Source organism: Arvicanthis niloticus, chromosome 15 (genome assembly GCF_011762505.2).
Source record: "Arvicanthis niloticus isolate mArvNil1 chromosome 15, mArvNil1.pat.X, whole genome shotgun sequence".
NCBI lineage: Eukaryota > Metazoa > Chordata > Mammalia > Rodentia > Muridae > Arvicanthis > Arvicanthis niloticus.
In genome coordinates this window covers 30,341,893-30,359,545 of record NC_047672.1, presented here as the reverse complement: position 1 = coordinate 30,359,545, position 17,653 = coordinate 30,341,893, and the positions used below count along the sequence as shown (strand labels likewise).

At 43.0% G+C, this 17,653-nt stretch overlaps 1 protein-coding gene across 1 annotated transcript in view; it reads right to left on the bottom strand.

Moving 5' to 3' along the window:
* Window positions 1-599: 599 nt before the first annotated feature.
* Window positions 600-17,653, bottom strand: part of Chchd3 (coiled-coil-helix-coiled-coil-helix domain containing 3) — a 243,877-nt gene continuing 226,823 nt past the window's right edge. Inside the window, exons 7-8 of the mRNA XM_034519731.2 lie at window positions 11,248-11,383; window positions 600-1,289 (exon numbers count right to left, since the gene is read on the bottom strand). Coding sequence (XP_034375622.1) covers window positions 1,266-1,289; window positions 11,248-11,383 — 160 coding nt within the window. The 3' untranslated portion in view covers window positions 600-1,265. The remainder of the gene's footprint in view (window positions 1,290-11,247; window positions 11,384-17,653) is intronic.

Here is a 17,653-nt window from a genome sequence, read left to right as displayed (position 1 = left end):
AACCAAGTCTTCTACCAGAGGCACAAATGCTCTTAACCTTTGAGTGTCTCTCTAGACCTTGGGTATGAATTCTTAATCACTCTGGTAAACTCTCCACAAAACACAAGTAAATGAAAATTCTACAAGACAAAAGACAGCTGACATCACAGAACACTGGCACTTCCTATTTCCTGAGAGGGGCCAGGTAGCTTCCAGGTCCCTCACTTTGAGGCTGAAGCCCCAGTCCTAGAGTAAGTCGTTATAATCAGGAAGTGACAATGACCTGGGAAAAGAAAAAGCTCTAGTAGCCCTTGGTTGATTTTTTTAAACACTTTCATAGTATGGCAGCATCAGAAGGGCCTTATAAAGGTTATTTACTGTTTCTGGCCCCATGCAGAACATTTTAAATCATGCCGAAGAAAGGAAGGGTCATGCAGTGTGTCAATTCTTACTGAATGCATCTATGTGAGAGGCAAGCTGCAGGTCACTGCTGGGCTGGCCCTGCAACAGGAGGAGAGCCAGGGTGCAAATGCAAAAGGACAGCAATGGGAGTCACCGTGACTCACCCACCCAGACCTCCTCCAGCAAGAGGAACACATGAGGCCCCAGTTCAAATGCCAGTCTGTCAGAAAATAGATTTATTATTGATAGTGAGTAAAGTTGTCAGTATTCGCTACTTGGTTGAACAAGCCAAGGTTGCCTTTATATTCACAAAAAATGCCTTATTTTACCTGCAATCATAAACATTATTCCAGTAAAAGAGGTACATTTTCTCTCCTTTCTGTCTTGAAAGATCATAAGTTACAATGAATTAGCTCCTATATAATGAGAAGAACACACCCAGGCAAGTCTGCACTGTTGCCCTAGCCCAGTGCTTTCTTGCTGTCTCTCCATTTGAAATCATTTGAAATAGTTTAATCCCCCCCCCCCCCCCCCGTCTCAGAGTGGAAGTCACTAAATGTTGGAGCCTGGAGTGAAGAGAACATTTTTTTGTCAGTAGAAGTTGGAAAGAGAGTACAAAAAGGTGGGGTGGACGGCCTTTCTTTTATTCATTTTGTGGTTTCATTAACACTTAACAGTGTTCTTTGATGACTGATCGCTGATCTAGACCATGGCTTTTTAAACTGTTGATCAAAATATGTTATGATTCAGTTGAGTCCATTTTCCAGTGCCTGTCTGTCTTTAGTGGTCTTCTCTTTAATTAGGTCATTTTCATACTAGGAAAAGAAAAAATGTTCCACCTCTGGAATTAACGCTGAAGGAGCTTGCATGTTCTCAGGGTAACTTTAGCCTCCCTTCTCCAGCATGCTCTGCAAGAGAAACAGAAAATGTAAGTTCCACTACCGGAAGGTGAGGGCAAACAAATGGCAGGAACCACTTAGGATGATTACAGTGCTCTTCAAAGACTGATTTCCAACCCATGGAACAGAGCCTCTGCTTCCCCATCTCAAAATACTCTAAGGAACACCTTGTCTCATCTGTCTGAATCTCCAAATGACCCACCCACCAGCATCTGAGAGGAACGGCCTGGGGAAGACTGTGGCCTGGAAAATTCAGGAGGGTGCTGTGGGCTAGCAGCACACCTAGGGGCATCTGGAAACAGGGACATTTTGCTGAGACGTGGAGTAGAAGGAACACAGTGTAGCAGTTAAACCCAAGGGTTCTCGAGGAAGAATCTCCTCTATGAACCAAGCCCGTGCCCAGAGATTCCAGCTGGCTCTGGGCAGAATGCAGAAGCCTCCAGAAGCACTACAGGCAGGTCTCTTCCTGAACTGTACAAGTGTTGTCATGGGAATGAAGATGGTGGCTAAGAACCATTAGAGGGAAACTATAGCCAGCTGGGGCAGGAGGAGGTACATCTCCCCGTTCTTATATACCTTTAAGAATGAAAAAGCAGTCATCTCCCTTTTAGTTTTGAAGCCACTTATGAGTGTAGGTGAGGCCTGTGGCTGCATCTTCTTCCTGTCCTCATGGTCCCAGTATTCTTGTTAGCAAAGCTACTGAGTCCTCAGTGCATTTAGTTTAAGAGCTATGGGAAAGCTATCCCATGTACCCTTGGGAAATGAGAAACTAAGCATATGTGATGGTTTGTATATGCTTGGCTCAGGGAGTGGCACTTCTAGAAGGTGTGGCCTGGTTGGAGGAGGTGTGGCCTTATTGGAGGAGGTATGTCACTAGGGCTTGGGCTTAACACCCTCCTCCTAGCCGCCTAGAAGCCAGTCTTCTCCTAGCAGCCTTCAGATGAAGTTGTACAATTCTCAGTTCCTCCTGCACCATGCCTACCTGGATGCTGCCATGCTCCCACCTGGATGATAATGGACTGAACCTCTGAACCTGTAAGCCAGCCCCAATTAAATGCTGTCATTCTAATAGCTGACTTGGTCATAATGTCTTTTCACACAAGAAAACCTAACACAGCATGGTAATAATTTGCAATTTTTTACTTATTTGCTAAGTATATGCTAAGGTTTATTAAGAAACACACATATACAATAAAAAAAAAATCCTCCCATGGGAACAAAGCATGCATGGGAAGGTTTTTGTTCATGTTGCATTCAGGGAAGGTAAGAGTTCTAAGGCACTGCCTACCAGGAAAGGCCTTTCTCTGCAGCTGCAACAAGGAAGGAGGGCACTGCACACTATCTCAGGGTAGTCAGAATACAGACAGAAATTGGGGTTGTGGGCAGGGCAAATGGTGCAGCAGTTAAGAGTCAAGAAGAGACCAGCTTGGTTAAGGATGAGGAGAAGGCAGGGCCAGAATGGACATGAGGTGGACAAACTTCCCTCTGGCCAATGAGAACACATGGGTATCCCACAAATGCTTTTTAAACAGGAGAATAGCACTCATGAAAGTGAACCTATGTCCTTGGCACAGTGAACTAAATGGAGGGAAGTGTGGAGGTAGGAAGACCCAGCAGATTGGACTGGAAACCAAGCAAGGGTGAACCAGGAAAACACAGGTACAAGAAGCCCAGAGAAGAAAAGAGGGAAGAGGGGTTTGGATTGACCCGTAGTGACAGAGTGTGGGAGAGGACACTCTTCAAACGAAGAAGATAAATTCAGTTTGGAGTTTGTGAGCTGATTTTGGATGAGGCATTCCTACAGTAACTATTAGAAAGAAGTTACAGTTTTGGAAAGAAAGGTCAAAAGTCAAATGATTTAAGGACAAAGACAATGAGGAACATGGAGACTAAGAGTGGAAGGACAAAGGAGGGTTTCAGGCCCTCTACAGGGTGGATGGCGATCTGATTATTCTAGGGTCTGTGATTATAGATCTCACGTGGTCTGGAGACAGGGCCACTAAAGAATAGACTCAAAGGCAGGCAGGCTAGTGAGAAAAACAGGAGTTAACCAGGAAGTTAGAAAAACATTTTGTCTAAACAGGTTTAGACAAAATGCAGGACAAAGCTGAGGAAACAAAAGCCCCACTTGGTGGAGGGGCCAGGAGGATGCGTACTGTACTGCAACTGGTGCTGGGTCTGTGGGTGAAACAGAACATCCTGCCTCCCAAGTCAGACACTGTCTGCCATTGTCAGCATCATAGCAATTCTTCTAGGCTCATCCTTTTGTGACTTGACCCGTGGAAGTCTACAATTACGAAGGTGGGTGCTCTGTCAATGCCCACTGTACAGACAGCCTCCTCACTCTGCTGCTCTTTACTATATGCACAACAGAAGCCGGTCTAAAGTAGTTCTATACTGAGCCCACTTAGGGCTTCTTGTTTCAGGGGAAAGTGATCCCTGAGTGATACTCTATGGCTGCTCAGCATTGTGGGGGTTGGGGTCATAGGTCCCAAGTATTTCTGAATTCACCAATGGGAGCCTTCAGCACTGTGGCATCTGCTTGGTCTGGATCCATGGTTCACTATGAATCACTACATAGCCAAGTGACAACATGCCTCTTTTCTGTGTTGTGACATAATCTGCAGCTAGTGGAACACAATGAAAGCCAGAGTTAAAAGGTTCTCTTGGGGCTGATGGATTCTTTTAGCCATTCTTTTCTCTTCAACCCTAAACAATTATAGATGAGTAATTTTCAGTGGAATGCAGCAATGCTATGCTTTCCCACAGAAGACAAGAGGGACACTGGCTCAAATGGGATCAGACCGTCAGAATATAGGGCAACAGATGCAGTGCTCTGTACTCACACTCACCGCACACAGCTACATGTATTAAACTCCTAATCCTTCAGACATAGTGTAATGGCCCAGTGGGTTTGTGTCACTCTCTGGAGACATGAGGGAACAGAGGAAAGCTGCGGGGCTGGTCTACAAACCTGCTGTCACACTGCACTCAGCTGCTACCAAAGGGTGGCAGAGGTGGTGTAAAACTGCTTCGGTGCTGTCAGAGACATTAACAAATACAGCATCAAGTTGGGATTTTAAAAAGATGGATAAACTGATAAACGTTCTGTGCTCTTACTCTATCACAGCTGTGTGATGAGGCCCGTTGAAAGCTAGAGGCAGGGCCTTGGGTGGGAGGGAGCCCCAGGACTGACAGGGCTACACTGCACCTCACAGGCTGTCCCATAAGCTCTGCATCTTCTGGATCTGGATGCTGTTGGGTTGAATTTCAACACTGCATAAATTGACACTGCATAAATTAACATAGGAAATTCCCTAAAGAATGAAGGAGAAGCTTTGCGAGCTATATTAAAAAACCCACTGCTTTCATTTAAGGAAACGCTAACACTTAATCTTAATGTGGAGAAAGAAATTCCTGGCTGCTGCTCCTCATTCACATAGTTGGGTCTGCAGAAACACCTTGCCTTCTGTAAACAGCTGCGTAAATTACCAAAAGGAGTGAATGGTTCAGGAATCAACACTGCTCTTTTCTGATATCTCTTTCAGTTCCAGCCACTGATGAACTCACTCTGTTAAACAGGAACAGTGGCCCTGGAGACCTAAGATAGTGTGTTATTTCTACTTATTAAAATGATCTCAAACACTTTTCTCAAATATTTTTGTTCCACAGCCATCTCCAGTTTCTGGATCTCAGCTTTCTTACAGAGGCTGCCTAGCAGTGAACAGCCACTGGCTGTTTCTGCAGACTTAAAAGCAACCCTGTATTGCTAAGCAATCATTACAGAGAGAATGGGATTTTAAAAGAGACCACCAGAGTATGTGTCCCTGGAGGGGAGCTACCTAGCATTTTCCCAAGGTTTCAGACTCAGTAGAATTAGGTGTGGGCAGGGGAAGGTTTTCCTAGTTTAGGGACAGGAGGACTAACATAGCAGCAGGTCCTGAGTCAAGCACAGCCTTAGGACTGAGTTTTCACTTAGGGAAGGGCAGGTCTGTGACAGGGAAAGTCAATGAGAGGGCCACGGTGAGAGAGGAAGAACATCCCATAGTTCAGCTTCCGAGAAGCAGTGCTGCCTGCCGGCTAGGTTTCAAGTTCCGGATGTCTGATGAACTGACTAGTTTTGGTTTTGGTTCCCACCAGTCAGGGTTGTGCTTTGTCATTCCTGGTTTTGTAGGAGACACCAGTCAACTCTGCCTGAATCTCACTTCATCTCATCCATGTCTCTGTGTGACATCCAGATTAACTTACAGTAATTAACTGTTTCTACAACTTGCCACAAAAGTAGACCAACAGTGGCAGACTACAGCTCAAACTTCTTAGAAAATGAGCCCTGGGAGTGAAATACCTATTAAGAAAAATGAAAATCCATGGTAATATTTCTTATCTTAAATTTAAATAAATTCAACTTCTTTAAAAAGGAAAACTGTCATAAAGCAAAGTATGACTCTCAGAAAAGAAAGTGAGAAATGGATCTCTAGGATGGGCAGGGCTTGGCGGACACCAAAAGTTTGGAACTCAACTTGCTCAGACAGCTTCCACCTTGATGAGCCTCCACCCCACAGAAGGAGCAAGACTATCCTGTGTGCAGCCATCCAGTCACTAAGCAACAATAGAGAATTCAGGGAACACAATACAAACCCGTTGCCAGAGGCCTTCCCACAGGCTGCCCTTTGATTTGCCTTTGTACTTTCTGTTATACGAGATGGGCTTCTTAACCTAGGAGACTCTGGGGATCTGAACTGTCAGTGTGGAGTGTGTTAGCCAAGGGACAGGATCAGTGCTCTTTTGGCACCTACCATGAGTGCTGGGGTGACTGTGCCCCAGGATGGCCTTCTGCTTCAGAGGTCACAAGATGGAGAATACTTGCCATCTGTTTCAGAGGTAAGTTTAGATGCATTCCTAGGGACAGTGAGTTTAAACTTCTCGGTAGCCTGGACTAGTAGCTAGTGATGGTGACAGGCCTTGTCATGAAGAAAACCAGACAGACCCTGAAGAATTTGGTGCAAGTTTGGGGTGCTTAAGCCCCACTTCTAATTTTCCAATTCCAATTCTAACTTTCCAATCCTTAAGGGGGAAGTTGGTCATGCACAATTTAAATACATTTCAGAGCCTGTGAGGTTCACACATGTCTGTGTCCTCCTGGGTTTGAAATGCAGAGTAGGTAATGGTATGAAACATTCCTACTGTGGAACTGTGCAAAGCAAAAGCTGAGGTTGGGGTTGATGATCTCCAAGAGCCCAGTCAACAGTCACAGAGAACTCGCCTGCACACAGCCACAAGCAGCCTGCTCTAGCATTAAGTATTTTCCCCCTGCAAGAGCCGAGATTTCCAAGTAACAGATATTCCTATGTTTCCAGAACCTTTTCAGGGTCAAAATAATAGGGGAACATTTTGCAGCCTAGCTGAACACAAATCCAAATTACAGGGGAGGTAAAATACAGTGTCCCTGACAAATTTTCCCTGGACAAATTCCTCTATACATGATGATCTTGTAGTCTTCTATTTCAGAAATAACCAATACTGGAGATTGCATTTATAGTTTATAAATGAGATGACTGTGGACATTAGTTTTGGAAAGTGCAATTCTGAGATCTGGCTAGCTTAACTGGATCAAGGTCTTGATTTGGCATTCTCTCTGTAGTCAGGGCATTCTCTGATCTCAACAGTTTAGCAGGAAGAACAAGTCTCAACAGAAAAGCTGCTTGGCTACCAGCCTACCGCCCATGCTATAACTTAAGTCTCTGCATAGTTTATGGACCTTTGACTTCGTCATCACCTTACTTTAAGTCTTATGTGGACCCCAGGCCCTTGGGGAATTCCTGGTCCTGGTTCTGTTATCCTGTACTTACTGCATCTTCAAAGTCCCTCACCTCCCATGGACTATACCTCGTAGAGTGTAAGGCATCACAGTACACTAGGAGCCCAGAGCTGGCTAAGGCACCTGCATTTTGTAATAGAGTTTATTAGCTAGCCAGAAGTTTGGGGATAGCTGTTTTTTTTTTTTTAAACTTTACTGACTCTGAAGAAACTGTGAACTGTTTCCAGTCCCTCCTGGTCATCAGATCACCTTGCCTGTCAGGAGTGTGAACTTGAAAACAGGGTTCGCAGCTGAGGCTACACAGCAGCAGACCAGTCAGTCTCAAGGGCAACTGACAGCAAACTTCATGAGGGAAAGGCATTAGACCCCAGGAATCTCAGAAAGGAGGTGCTATCACTAAACAGACCATGCCTCTTGAGCCTATACTTACTTCTTGCTCTCCACAATAAACACAGAATCAGACCATGTAGGTAGAGCTTCAAACCCTAAGCTCACCAAGAAAAAAACTAAAGTTGTGATCACCATGAACAGTCTGGTGAAAACACTACACAATTACCCTATCCCCAGGTGAATGGAATGTTTGACAAAAATCCCATTAATTTCTTTGCTATTTTTGTGCACAGAAACAGGGCTAGGAAAAAAAAAAGCTAAAATGCTTATAATTCTTGCCTACAAAGTAAATGTTAAAGCAGTGGTATGTCATAGGGAACAGAGGCAACACTGATCTATAAATCAGCCCTCCTTCACTTTAAAAACTAGAAAGTGGAGTGCCAGGTATGGTACTGTACCCCTTTAGTTCCAGTACATGGGATGCAGAGGCAGGCAGATCTCTAGGAATTTGAGGCCAGTCTAGTTAGGGGGATATCTGTTATCATTTACTCCTGGATTCCCATTCTCTTCCCTGTTTACAAAGTCCCACATAAGTCAGGTGTAGCAAGCCTGAATGGGAACCAGGGTTTAGTGGCAGGAAGAGGGAATTCAATATTGGAAAGTTCAGAAAGTTAGCAGGTTAAGCAGATATGGGAAAGGCACATGTGTATGTCAAATGACACACATTTTAAATGCTGTACTTAAACCTAGCCAATAGCTTTTACAACTGAGAAATAATATTAGCAATTTAGTGTATTTTTTACCTCCATGAAGAATACATAACTTAATACACTGACAGTAAGTCTAAATGTCTCATGTCAACCCACAAGGAACTGTTTAAGAACCGCTGAAGATTAATGTCAGCAAGTGGATGAGTAAGAAAGAACCAGCGAGGGTAAGGAACATCCGGAGTCTTCCTACCAGTAAAATCTATTAGTCTTCATACAGTGCTCCAGGGGCCTGTGAGAGCACAACCTTATGAGTCATGCTAAAGTGAAGTGGACTCCTGTGATTATTCCACAGGGGAAACCCTTGCAGTGTCGGAAATGGAATGAGACCTAATGGGTTGCTGTCCTGTTACATGTCTGGTATGTCTGGACCTAACTGAAGGCTAAGTGAAGGGAGCTGTCCACCCAGAGCTGTACACTAGGCAGGGAAGACACTGTATACTAAAAAGCTTCCTTCTAACAAGGGGGCAGAATTGTGGTCCTGAGGTTAGACTATCTTTACAGGGAGTGAAAGGACAGCTTGTATCAGAGAATGACAGCTGCTATCAATGCAGAGATACCACGTCCCTGAAGCCAACATGGTGTGGCCTTTCAGGACGCAGGCCAAGCAGCCTCTTTGATCATGGGCACGATCATCTCATGTCCTACGTGTGACCTACAGACTCTAGTACCATTGCAGTAGCCCTTCTCTCATCTCACCATTTCTCGTTTTCCCTCACTGCCTCATTCTGTATTTGTGGATGATGGATGTCTTTTCTTACCTGCTCAAAAAACAAAGATCACTTAACTTATTCTTAAAATGTTTGTTTTGTTTTGATGGCAAGGGTACATCTTGAACTAGTTGTTAAATTTACCATTATGACTTCCCTAGGTATCAATGCTCTCAGCTGCAGAATGATGAAAGAAATCATTTCTATTTACATCTCAGGTTGTCATAACATCAAGTAAGAGAGTGGTGTGAGGTAACCTTGAAATTCTAAGGCCTAAGGAGATGAAAAGGGTCACTGCTTCACGGGTCTCACTGTTTTAGTGCTGGCCAGTCTATGGCAAGACTCTAATCTTTTTGATATTACTTGCTTACCATCCACTTCTAAATAACTTGACATAGAGCTGTGAAATGTCAGACACGCTACACTGACTAGCTGTGAGTAAGGAACCACAGCAGGCTGGGAAGTGTGGGAAAGGAGGGTCTTTAGAATCACTAGTCTAGTTTACAGTTTTCCTAAAGGATGATCCTAAATTTGGGAAAAACAAAGATGTACTTACAATATTGTACACAAATGAAACATCACAATATCACTCAATTAACTAATGAGAGATATCAAGGCTCAAGGTCATAGACTTATTAAGAGATAGGGCTTGGTTCCAAACCCAGACCTGCCAGATTCTCCCTTCTACAGCATTATATGTCATATGTGACCTTGTTGCAATGTTAGCTTTTTTTTTTTTTTTATTTTAAATTCCATAAACAGGACACCATAGGACTAAATGTGATTCAATATGACCTCACCAGGCAGGGTGGATGGAGCCAATGCTTCAAGACCTCTGGTGTTGCCTCTTCAGCAATACCAGAAATCACACTGGAAACAGATACCTGTGTCAGACACCACTGTTGAAACATGTACCATGACACAATCACCTTTCTATCAATGACTCCACAAAGCTTTATTATCACAGTAGAAAAATTCAGGAGTCAGCCTACAGGACCCAAGGACTCAGGCGGTTGCTGTTGAAGGCTTGCTAAGAGCTCATCAGAGGCTTTTGTGACAAACCACACACTACCTTAACATCAACAGCTTTACCTCTAGCAAGATCTTTAAAGAACCCCAGCAGATACTCAGCTATGCAAGTGCTGTTATAAGCAAGGAACAGACAAAATCAAGCCACGAGGCTTTTCAAGAAAACACAAGCTTTTAATCTTGTTAACATTTTTCTACTTAATGTTACTGCTATTTCCAAGATACCCAGACAACAGCTACCCTCCCTTCAGATATTTATGGCGTGCTGGAAATTTACACTAAGTGGTATTATTATAACCGGAGCAAATTGGGCTGTCAAAAGGCATGCTGTGTAACTCTAATGCTAGATTTAGATGGGCGAGAAGGTCAATTCTAGGGAGTTCATCAGCAGAAAGAACCAAGTTTACAACAATTTGTGCCCCTTCAAACCACATGTACCCAACTGTAAAGTAATTGTGTGACCTGTTGAGATTGTTAATTTGTTGTAGGAATATCATTAACTTTCTAAAGCACATAAATTAGAGAAAATACTATGAGTGTCTTACATTCTATTATAATATTATGCTGTTATGAAGGGTCAAGTGAAGCATGCAAAAGGAGGAAAATCTTTCCTAGGTATGACTCAGTCTCCTTTTCCTGCTCAAATAGCAGCCTCTACTAATTGGTGGAGGAATAGTTAGTGACAGGAGAGTAGATTTCTCTTACTTCTCCAAGATCTCCTACTTATAGACTTCAAGTTTGCTGGCTTCTTAATTTATAGCCTTTTTCCATGCTAGCTTTGAATAGTGGTTTAGGGATGTGAGGCAGTGACCATGAGGATAAGAACACTGGAGTCATTAGAAAGTGAAGGCTTTAGAGCAAGTAAGTACATTTTAAATATATTTTGCTCCTGCACATAAACACAGGGAGAGTTCAGGAGAGTTCGAACTCTTCTTTCTTCTTGCACAGGGGCTTGAACACAAGGCCTTGAACTTGTGAGGCAAGCACCCTACCACTGAGTTGCATGTCCTCTCTTACTTTTACTTTAAGACATGGTCTCATGAAATTGTCCAGACTGTCCTTGAACTCACTCTGTAGCTGTCTCTGAACTTGATGTTGCCCTGCCGCACCCTTTCCAGCAGCTGGGAACACTGGCCTAAGCCACTACGCCTAGCTAGAATCTGGACTCTTCTGACAGTGAACTAGATAAAGCTATGGCCACATCAAATGATTTCAGAGACTCTGGCCGGGGAGGACTAGTTGAATTTAGAAAGCTTTCCCACCCCTTGGGTCCTTACCACTGCCGAGGTGCTCCAGTCAGCTCGCATACCTACCTGTTTGGCATGGTTGACACAATGCATGTATTGGCTGGCCAGAGCGGCGCAGCTGAGGGTCTGCTCCGTGTTCTGACGGTAACACTGGAGGATTTTGGTCTGCAGATCTGCACAGACTGGATGATATTCATACCGCCTGGAAACAAAAGTGAGGACAACTGAGACAAGGCATCCTCATTAACGGTCAAGGTTATTATGGTCAAGGTTAAAGGTTATATAAAGCATATACGCCTAGGTCCCACAAATGATACCAGTGCTACAGCCTGGTCTGGCAAGTCAGAAACCTGCCTGTCCCAACTTCTCTCTGGCATGCCCACAGCCAGCAGGTCATAAAAATCTGGTCCCTGCAGTCTCACTGTTATTACACAAATTCAAAGTACTTCCTTGATCCAGGCAATGGCCTCTGGTCTTTGTGTCTATAGTCTCGGTCCTCTCCTTGCTTCCACAGGTCACCCAGAGGGTTCTTTGTAAATCCATAGATCCAAGTCAGTCCCTCTCTATTGCTTCTTAATGAAGTACAAGGCCAGCCGAGATATGATCAGGCTCCTGCCTGCCTTTAGCCCTGTTGGACCCTGTACATTGCTGCACCCTGAGTAAATTGTATTCAGGGGCCAGTTATGGATTGCATATCTGTGGTCACAAGCTAGGAAATACTTGGCACCCAAATTCCTACCCTTCCTATGTAACTGAAAACCACCTACCCATCTTTTAAAGCATAACTCATGTAACCTTCTTTGAACAACTCTCACTGGTTTTCTCCTCCCTTTAGGGTAACCCTGTGTTAACATTTCACGCTGTCCATGTCATGAGCTATGCAATAATCTAGTGCAATCCACCAGCCTACATTTACTAGAATGTAAATTCCAAGGAATTATGTCTTGTTTTCTTTGTGACATTCACTATTCAATGTGGATAATTTTTATAGAAGTCATACCATAAGCTTCTTGAAGGGGGGGGAGGGAAGGGGGCAAACATCTAAAAATTCCCCAGGTTAAACTTCTGCAGTTATATTTACATGTCTCAGATTTTAGTAAAATTTCTCTCAGTGAAAATGGCATGCCAAACATAAATGCTGCCACGTAGCTTATAATACACACTTGAAAATAATAAGCCAAATGAATTACACACAGAAAATATTGTTGTCTGTACAGTAGCAGACCTTGAGGTACAAAGACTAACCACACAGAGAGAAAATATGCAAAACAATCATTATTCTACAAATTTGTATTTTTAAAAAAATTAGTTTGTTTAATAAAAAAATGCTTCCAGTGTTATCAGTTCTGTCTCTGAAATTTAAATTTGGTATTTCCATATAATCCTGAAGTAGCGTTATTTTAAGTTTAATGGGTTCTAAAACAAAAGCCCTAGAGAACATAGGGGGAATATTTCCCATCAATAAGGGACCCTTGGGTGACAGTTTGTCTCCTCATTACTTTACCCAACAAAATATACTAATATATATTTTGCTGGAGTGGAAATGCAAACCACATGAGTGTCCCTGGGGCAATCTTCTTCCCACTACCCAAGAAAGAAAGCAGACATACAGAGAAAAAGACTTTACGCAACACTGTTTTTACTTTTTCATTCATTAGCCTAATACCTGAGAACAGAATTTAAATCCAATGTCAGGGGTTTCAATTCTTTTTAAGCCTTCGAAGCTCTGGATGTCTGTGGATTTTTCTGGACCTGAGCTTCCCTAATCCCCCATAAATGAACATCAGCTTCAAAAAGGAGTCAGCTATGCTTCTAGAAGCACAGCCCCCGAAACCCACTGACCAACCAACGACAGCAAGAGTCTGGGTAAATGTTGAATAAAATATGATTAAGCATGAGTTCAGCTGAATGCAGCAAATCCATGCCTGACAATGCTAATGATTCACACAGGGGAACTGAGGTATTGAGCTTCTGTCCCAATGCAGACAGCTGACCACGACTCTAACACATCTAGGTCCAGAGGCAGAGGAAAGGTGGAGGGGAGACAAAAACAGGTCTAAGCAGACCCATGGACTTCCTTCACTAGTAACACACAGGCAGCATGCATGCATATTGTGGGCATGTGCACACACACACACGCGTGCACGCACACACACACACACCATACACAAGTGCGCATGCACTCACACAAGTATATGCATACACATATCTATGTATATATTTTTCTCTTAAGATTATGGCACGAGGTAGCTCACTAATGCCACTCCCTCTTTAGAAAGCAGCTGTGCAAGTCACACACAAGCACTGACCCTGAGCTGAGCCCTCAGTCATAAAGGTTCAAGTCCTCAAGTTATTTATGGTTTGAAGTATATCAAAATATACTTTTATCACCACAAATCAATACTAGTACTCATTTCCAAGCCCTGATTTCCTGTCTGGCAGTGTGTTCTCTTGTGTGGCCATCATCTGAAATCCTTTTTGTATACATTTTAACCCATATTGATGGCTAGATGCAGAGAGGGGAAATACTGCATAATTGGGCCCCAGATCCTCTGTAGACTAGGGTCCATTTCTCTTGGATTCATCCAAGTGGTGCAGGCCTGCCTCTGTATTGATCTGCAGGGCACACTATGCTGTCCTAATGCACTGTTTTCACTCTGCACGATGCTAAATGAGATTACCATCCAACATTAGAAGGGCATAAAGCACAAGCCCTGGCACCCTCCATTCAGGAAAAGGACTTCAAAGACATCTCCAATATGCATTGTGAGCAGCCCTTCATATAATCATAGAATCAGCAATTGACTTTTATGACTGCTTTCATGCCTGCTGAAGGAAAACGCCACTATTAGGCAAAAATAAGAAAAGGCAGAAGTCCAAGATATTTAGTTCAGAAAATTAAATCGTAGTTGAAAAGGTCATTTAAACAGTTTAATTTCAATGGATTTAGAAAGACTGAATGAAAGAATGAGTGACAAGATGAAGAGCAAGGTGAGTACAGAGCTGGAAAACACAGGACAGCGATAATGACCATTATCCAAAACCAAGTTAGCCAAAAGGAACTGTTAGAACAAAGCCAACCTCTGAAAACAGACATTTATAAAAGGCAATAATAAAAATATTTTTTTTTGGCTTATGGAAATCATTGGGAACTTTTCATTGAATTCACTCTCTTTTATTTCCTTTACTTTTTTCCTTGTTTGTTGGCTGTGAGACAGGATCTCTCTGGCTGTTCTAGAACTCACTTATGTAGACCAGACTGGCCTTGAACTCACAGAGATCCAACTGCCTGTCTCCTGAGCACTGGAATTAAAGACTTGAGCCACTACCTCTGGCCATTTTGTTTAGCCTTAAGTTATTCCTTTCCCAAGCACAAGCTGCTCCTGAAGTAACCTCCAGCCCCATCCATAACCTCAGATCATGGCCAAGGGGCTGGAGTGGACACAAGGGCAGGATCAGAGTCCCAAATATGAGATCCAAGAACAAAACCACAAGAGAACACTTTTTTCCTGTGACTTCAGGAGCCAGCAAGACTTCCCCCTTTTTAGCTAATGCTTAATGGCAAAATTAGAAAGCATCTAGGACAATACACTCACAAGTTTTTCTTATTACACTCACAACAAGCCCGTAATTGATGCCTTGGCAAAAAGTCCAGAAAGAGACACAGGCTGTTTCTAATTCTCCCAAAGCTTCCCATCACCTGGTGATGGACATGAACTATCATTGCCAAGTCAGACTATTTCCTTAGGAGACTTTCTTGAAGGATGAATTAATTGGTCAAAGGGGGGTGGGGGAATGCTGGGTGAGCTGAGGCTTACTAAAGCAGTACCAGGAAGGCCCTCTCACAGTGACCCTGGGTTACCAGCTTGACGGCCTGGCCTGCCGTCTGCGGCCTCACTGATGCCTCTCTCACTTTCATGGTTTACAATCTTCTTTGATGTTAATCAGGGCTTTAAGTTTCCAGGCAGCTACTTATCCATCTGCTAATATAAATGGCACATATAATATGGTAACTTCAGAGAAAGAAATATATGGAGATAGTTCAGAAGAAGTCATGTGGTGACAACCAGCAGTCAGAATTCTCCCAGCTCTGGGGAACACAAAAGTCACTCATTGTGAGTGCAGACACAAAGAGGCTCCTTTCCTTGTGTGTTAACCAGAAGTACCCTGTGAGAGCTCTACAGACACTGTGATGAAATACTACTGGGGGTATGCAGGGAGAAAATATGAATTAATGAGATGCCTGATGCTAAAGAGAAAACTGTTTTCTTAATAGGATCCTACAACGCATCTTTCATGAGGTCAGGCGTTTCATGTAACATGGCCATGGAGCGAAACCTCTTATTCTTAAGGTACAGCCCAAAAGCTATCATTAAATTATACCAAACTGTTCTTTAGATGTTAGCCCAGTGGCCAGCAGTGCTGACTTTTTTTTCAAAATGCAACCCTAAGTCCATGTCCACTGCCAGTACTTAAATGATGTAAGTTACTATTGCTGACCATTCATAATAAAGTAACTATAAAATGCAATGCAAAGAAAGGATTTCAAATGCAGTCACTGTTCGCTAAATTTTCATTGTACTTTACCTTACATTTTAGTATCCTGATATTAATTTTCACAATAAGATGTAAACTACCTTTTCCTAATAGTGCAAGATATGAAAACCAAAATTTTAAGCATTTCTAGCATTCTTAATAACTGCTAACCATTTTATTAATGACGTCTCTATTTGAGCTTTACTCAGATTTCCATCATTACATATCAGAGGCCAAATACTGCTGACAGTTGCCTGCTTTGTTTTCCATTTGTTTTCACACACATCTGTGATGTAATGACCTGAAAACTAACAATGCAAGATGCCTTCTCCACCAACTATGACCAGCACAAGGTTAACTACTATGGTACTGTCTATCATCACAACACAAAAATAGCCAAGAGCCTCTGTCAGCATAAGGGAAGGGGCATGGATCTCAACTACACATGGCTTGGCACTTAATTTCAGTGGTTCTCAACCTTTCTAATGATATGACCCTTTAATACATAATTCTTCATGTTATGGTGATTCCCCAACCATCAATTAATTGTTGTTACATGTCATAGCTGTAATTTTGCTACTGTTATGAATCATAATGTAAATTTTTTTTTGGAGACAGAGGTTTGCCAAGGGGGTGGTGACCCACGTTTGAGAACAAGTGATTTAGCTCAATGGAGTAGTCAATGTGACGGGCAAACCACCACTCATGATGAGTGCACACCATTTGCAAAACAGAATCAGCCTGGGTGTCATAAGAGAAACAACCTAGACTAGACGTACACAGAAGAGACACATCTGGGACACATCTGTATCCAATACCAGGGAGAGAATATTTTGGGGAAAGAATGCATCTGGCTAAGCAAAGTGTCGGCACTCATTTGCAATTCCAGCACTTGGGAGGCTGAGGGAGAGGTGGGAGGACTGCCATGAGTTTGAAGTCAGCCAGACTTATGGAGACTCTGTCTCAGAAACAAACGAAAATACCTGCACTGAAGAGTTTTTCTGGCTAATAAGTATTCATGCAGTATCACTGACACTGCACTGGATATTATAACCAGCCCAAAGGTGACTGAAAGTTTCAGGAAGAGTATGTATATCACATGCAAATACCAAGTCAGTTTACGTAGGACACTTGGCTATCTGAGGATACTGGTATGTGTTGGGATCTGGAACCAGTCCCCTAGGAATGAAAGCTGACTTACATAGAATTCTGTTCTGTAAACCTAGGGCTTGAAAGCCAAGCATCTAGTTAATCTGCTGACTTTGAAAAAAGACGTGAGAACCAAACTCAATAATCTGGATCCCCAAGAGGAAGGTGACTGAGGAAAAGAAAGCAATGTCAACCTTTTTATATTTACAGTCTGGAATAAAAGCCCCAAAGATACTGTAAGGAGCAATGTGGTCCTATCTCCTCCGCCCCCACCCCCAATCCAGCCAGCTTTGTATCCCCTAAGGATCTCAGTATCTCAGTACTAAGTTATGAGAACTTTGGCTACCTGCAAACCTGTCCAATTCTTCAGTGGATTTCTCCTTTCTCATCCAATAATATTGGAGGTACCTGAAGTTGACAGGGGCAGGAAGGACAAAGGACAGGATGTGCCCACATACCAGTTCCTGGGGTGGACAGCACTGTGACACTGTGAGACTTTGCAGCCCAGCTTCTTTTTAAGAGGAAAGTCAACTCTAGTCACCACTCTTAACATTTTGCTAGAACCATTGAACCTCCATGGGGTCCTATGGCCTGGACTCATCCAGCACCAGTGAAGAACTGAAGCACCACCTCTTCCCCCGACATCTGCTCTTAGAAAAATGGGGCCATATGCACCTCTAAAGAATGATGACCCCCTACTGTTTGGTTTTGTAAGTAATCCTTTGGACAAAAGTTATGTTACTCTTCAGATGAAAAGATCTGTGAAGTCAGGCATCTGGTGTGGAAT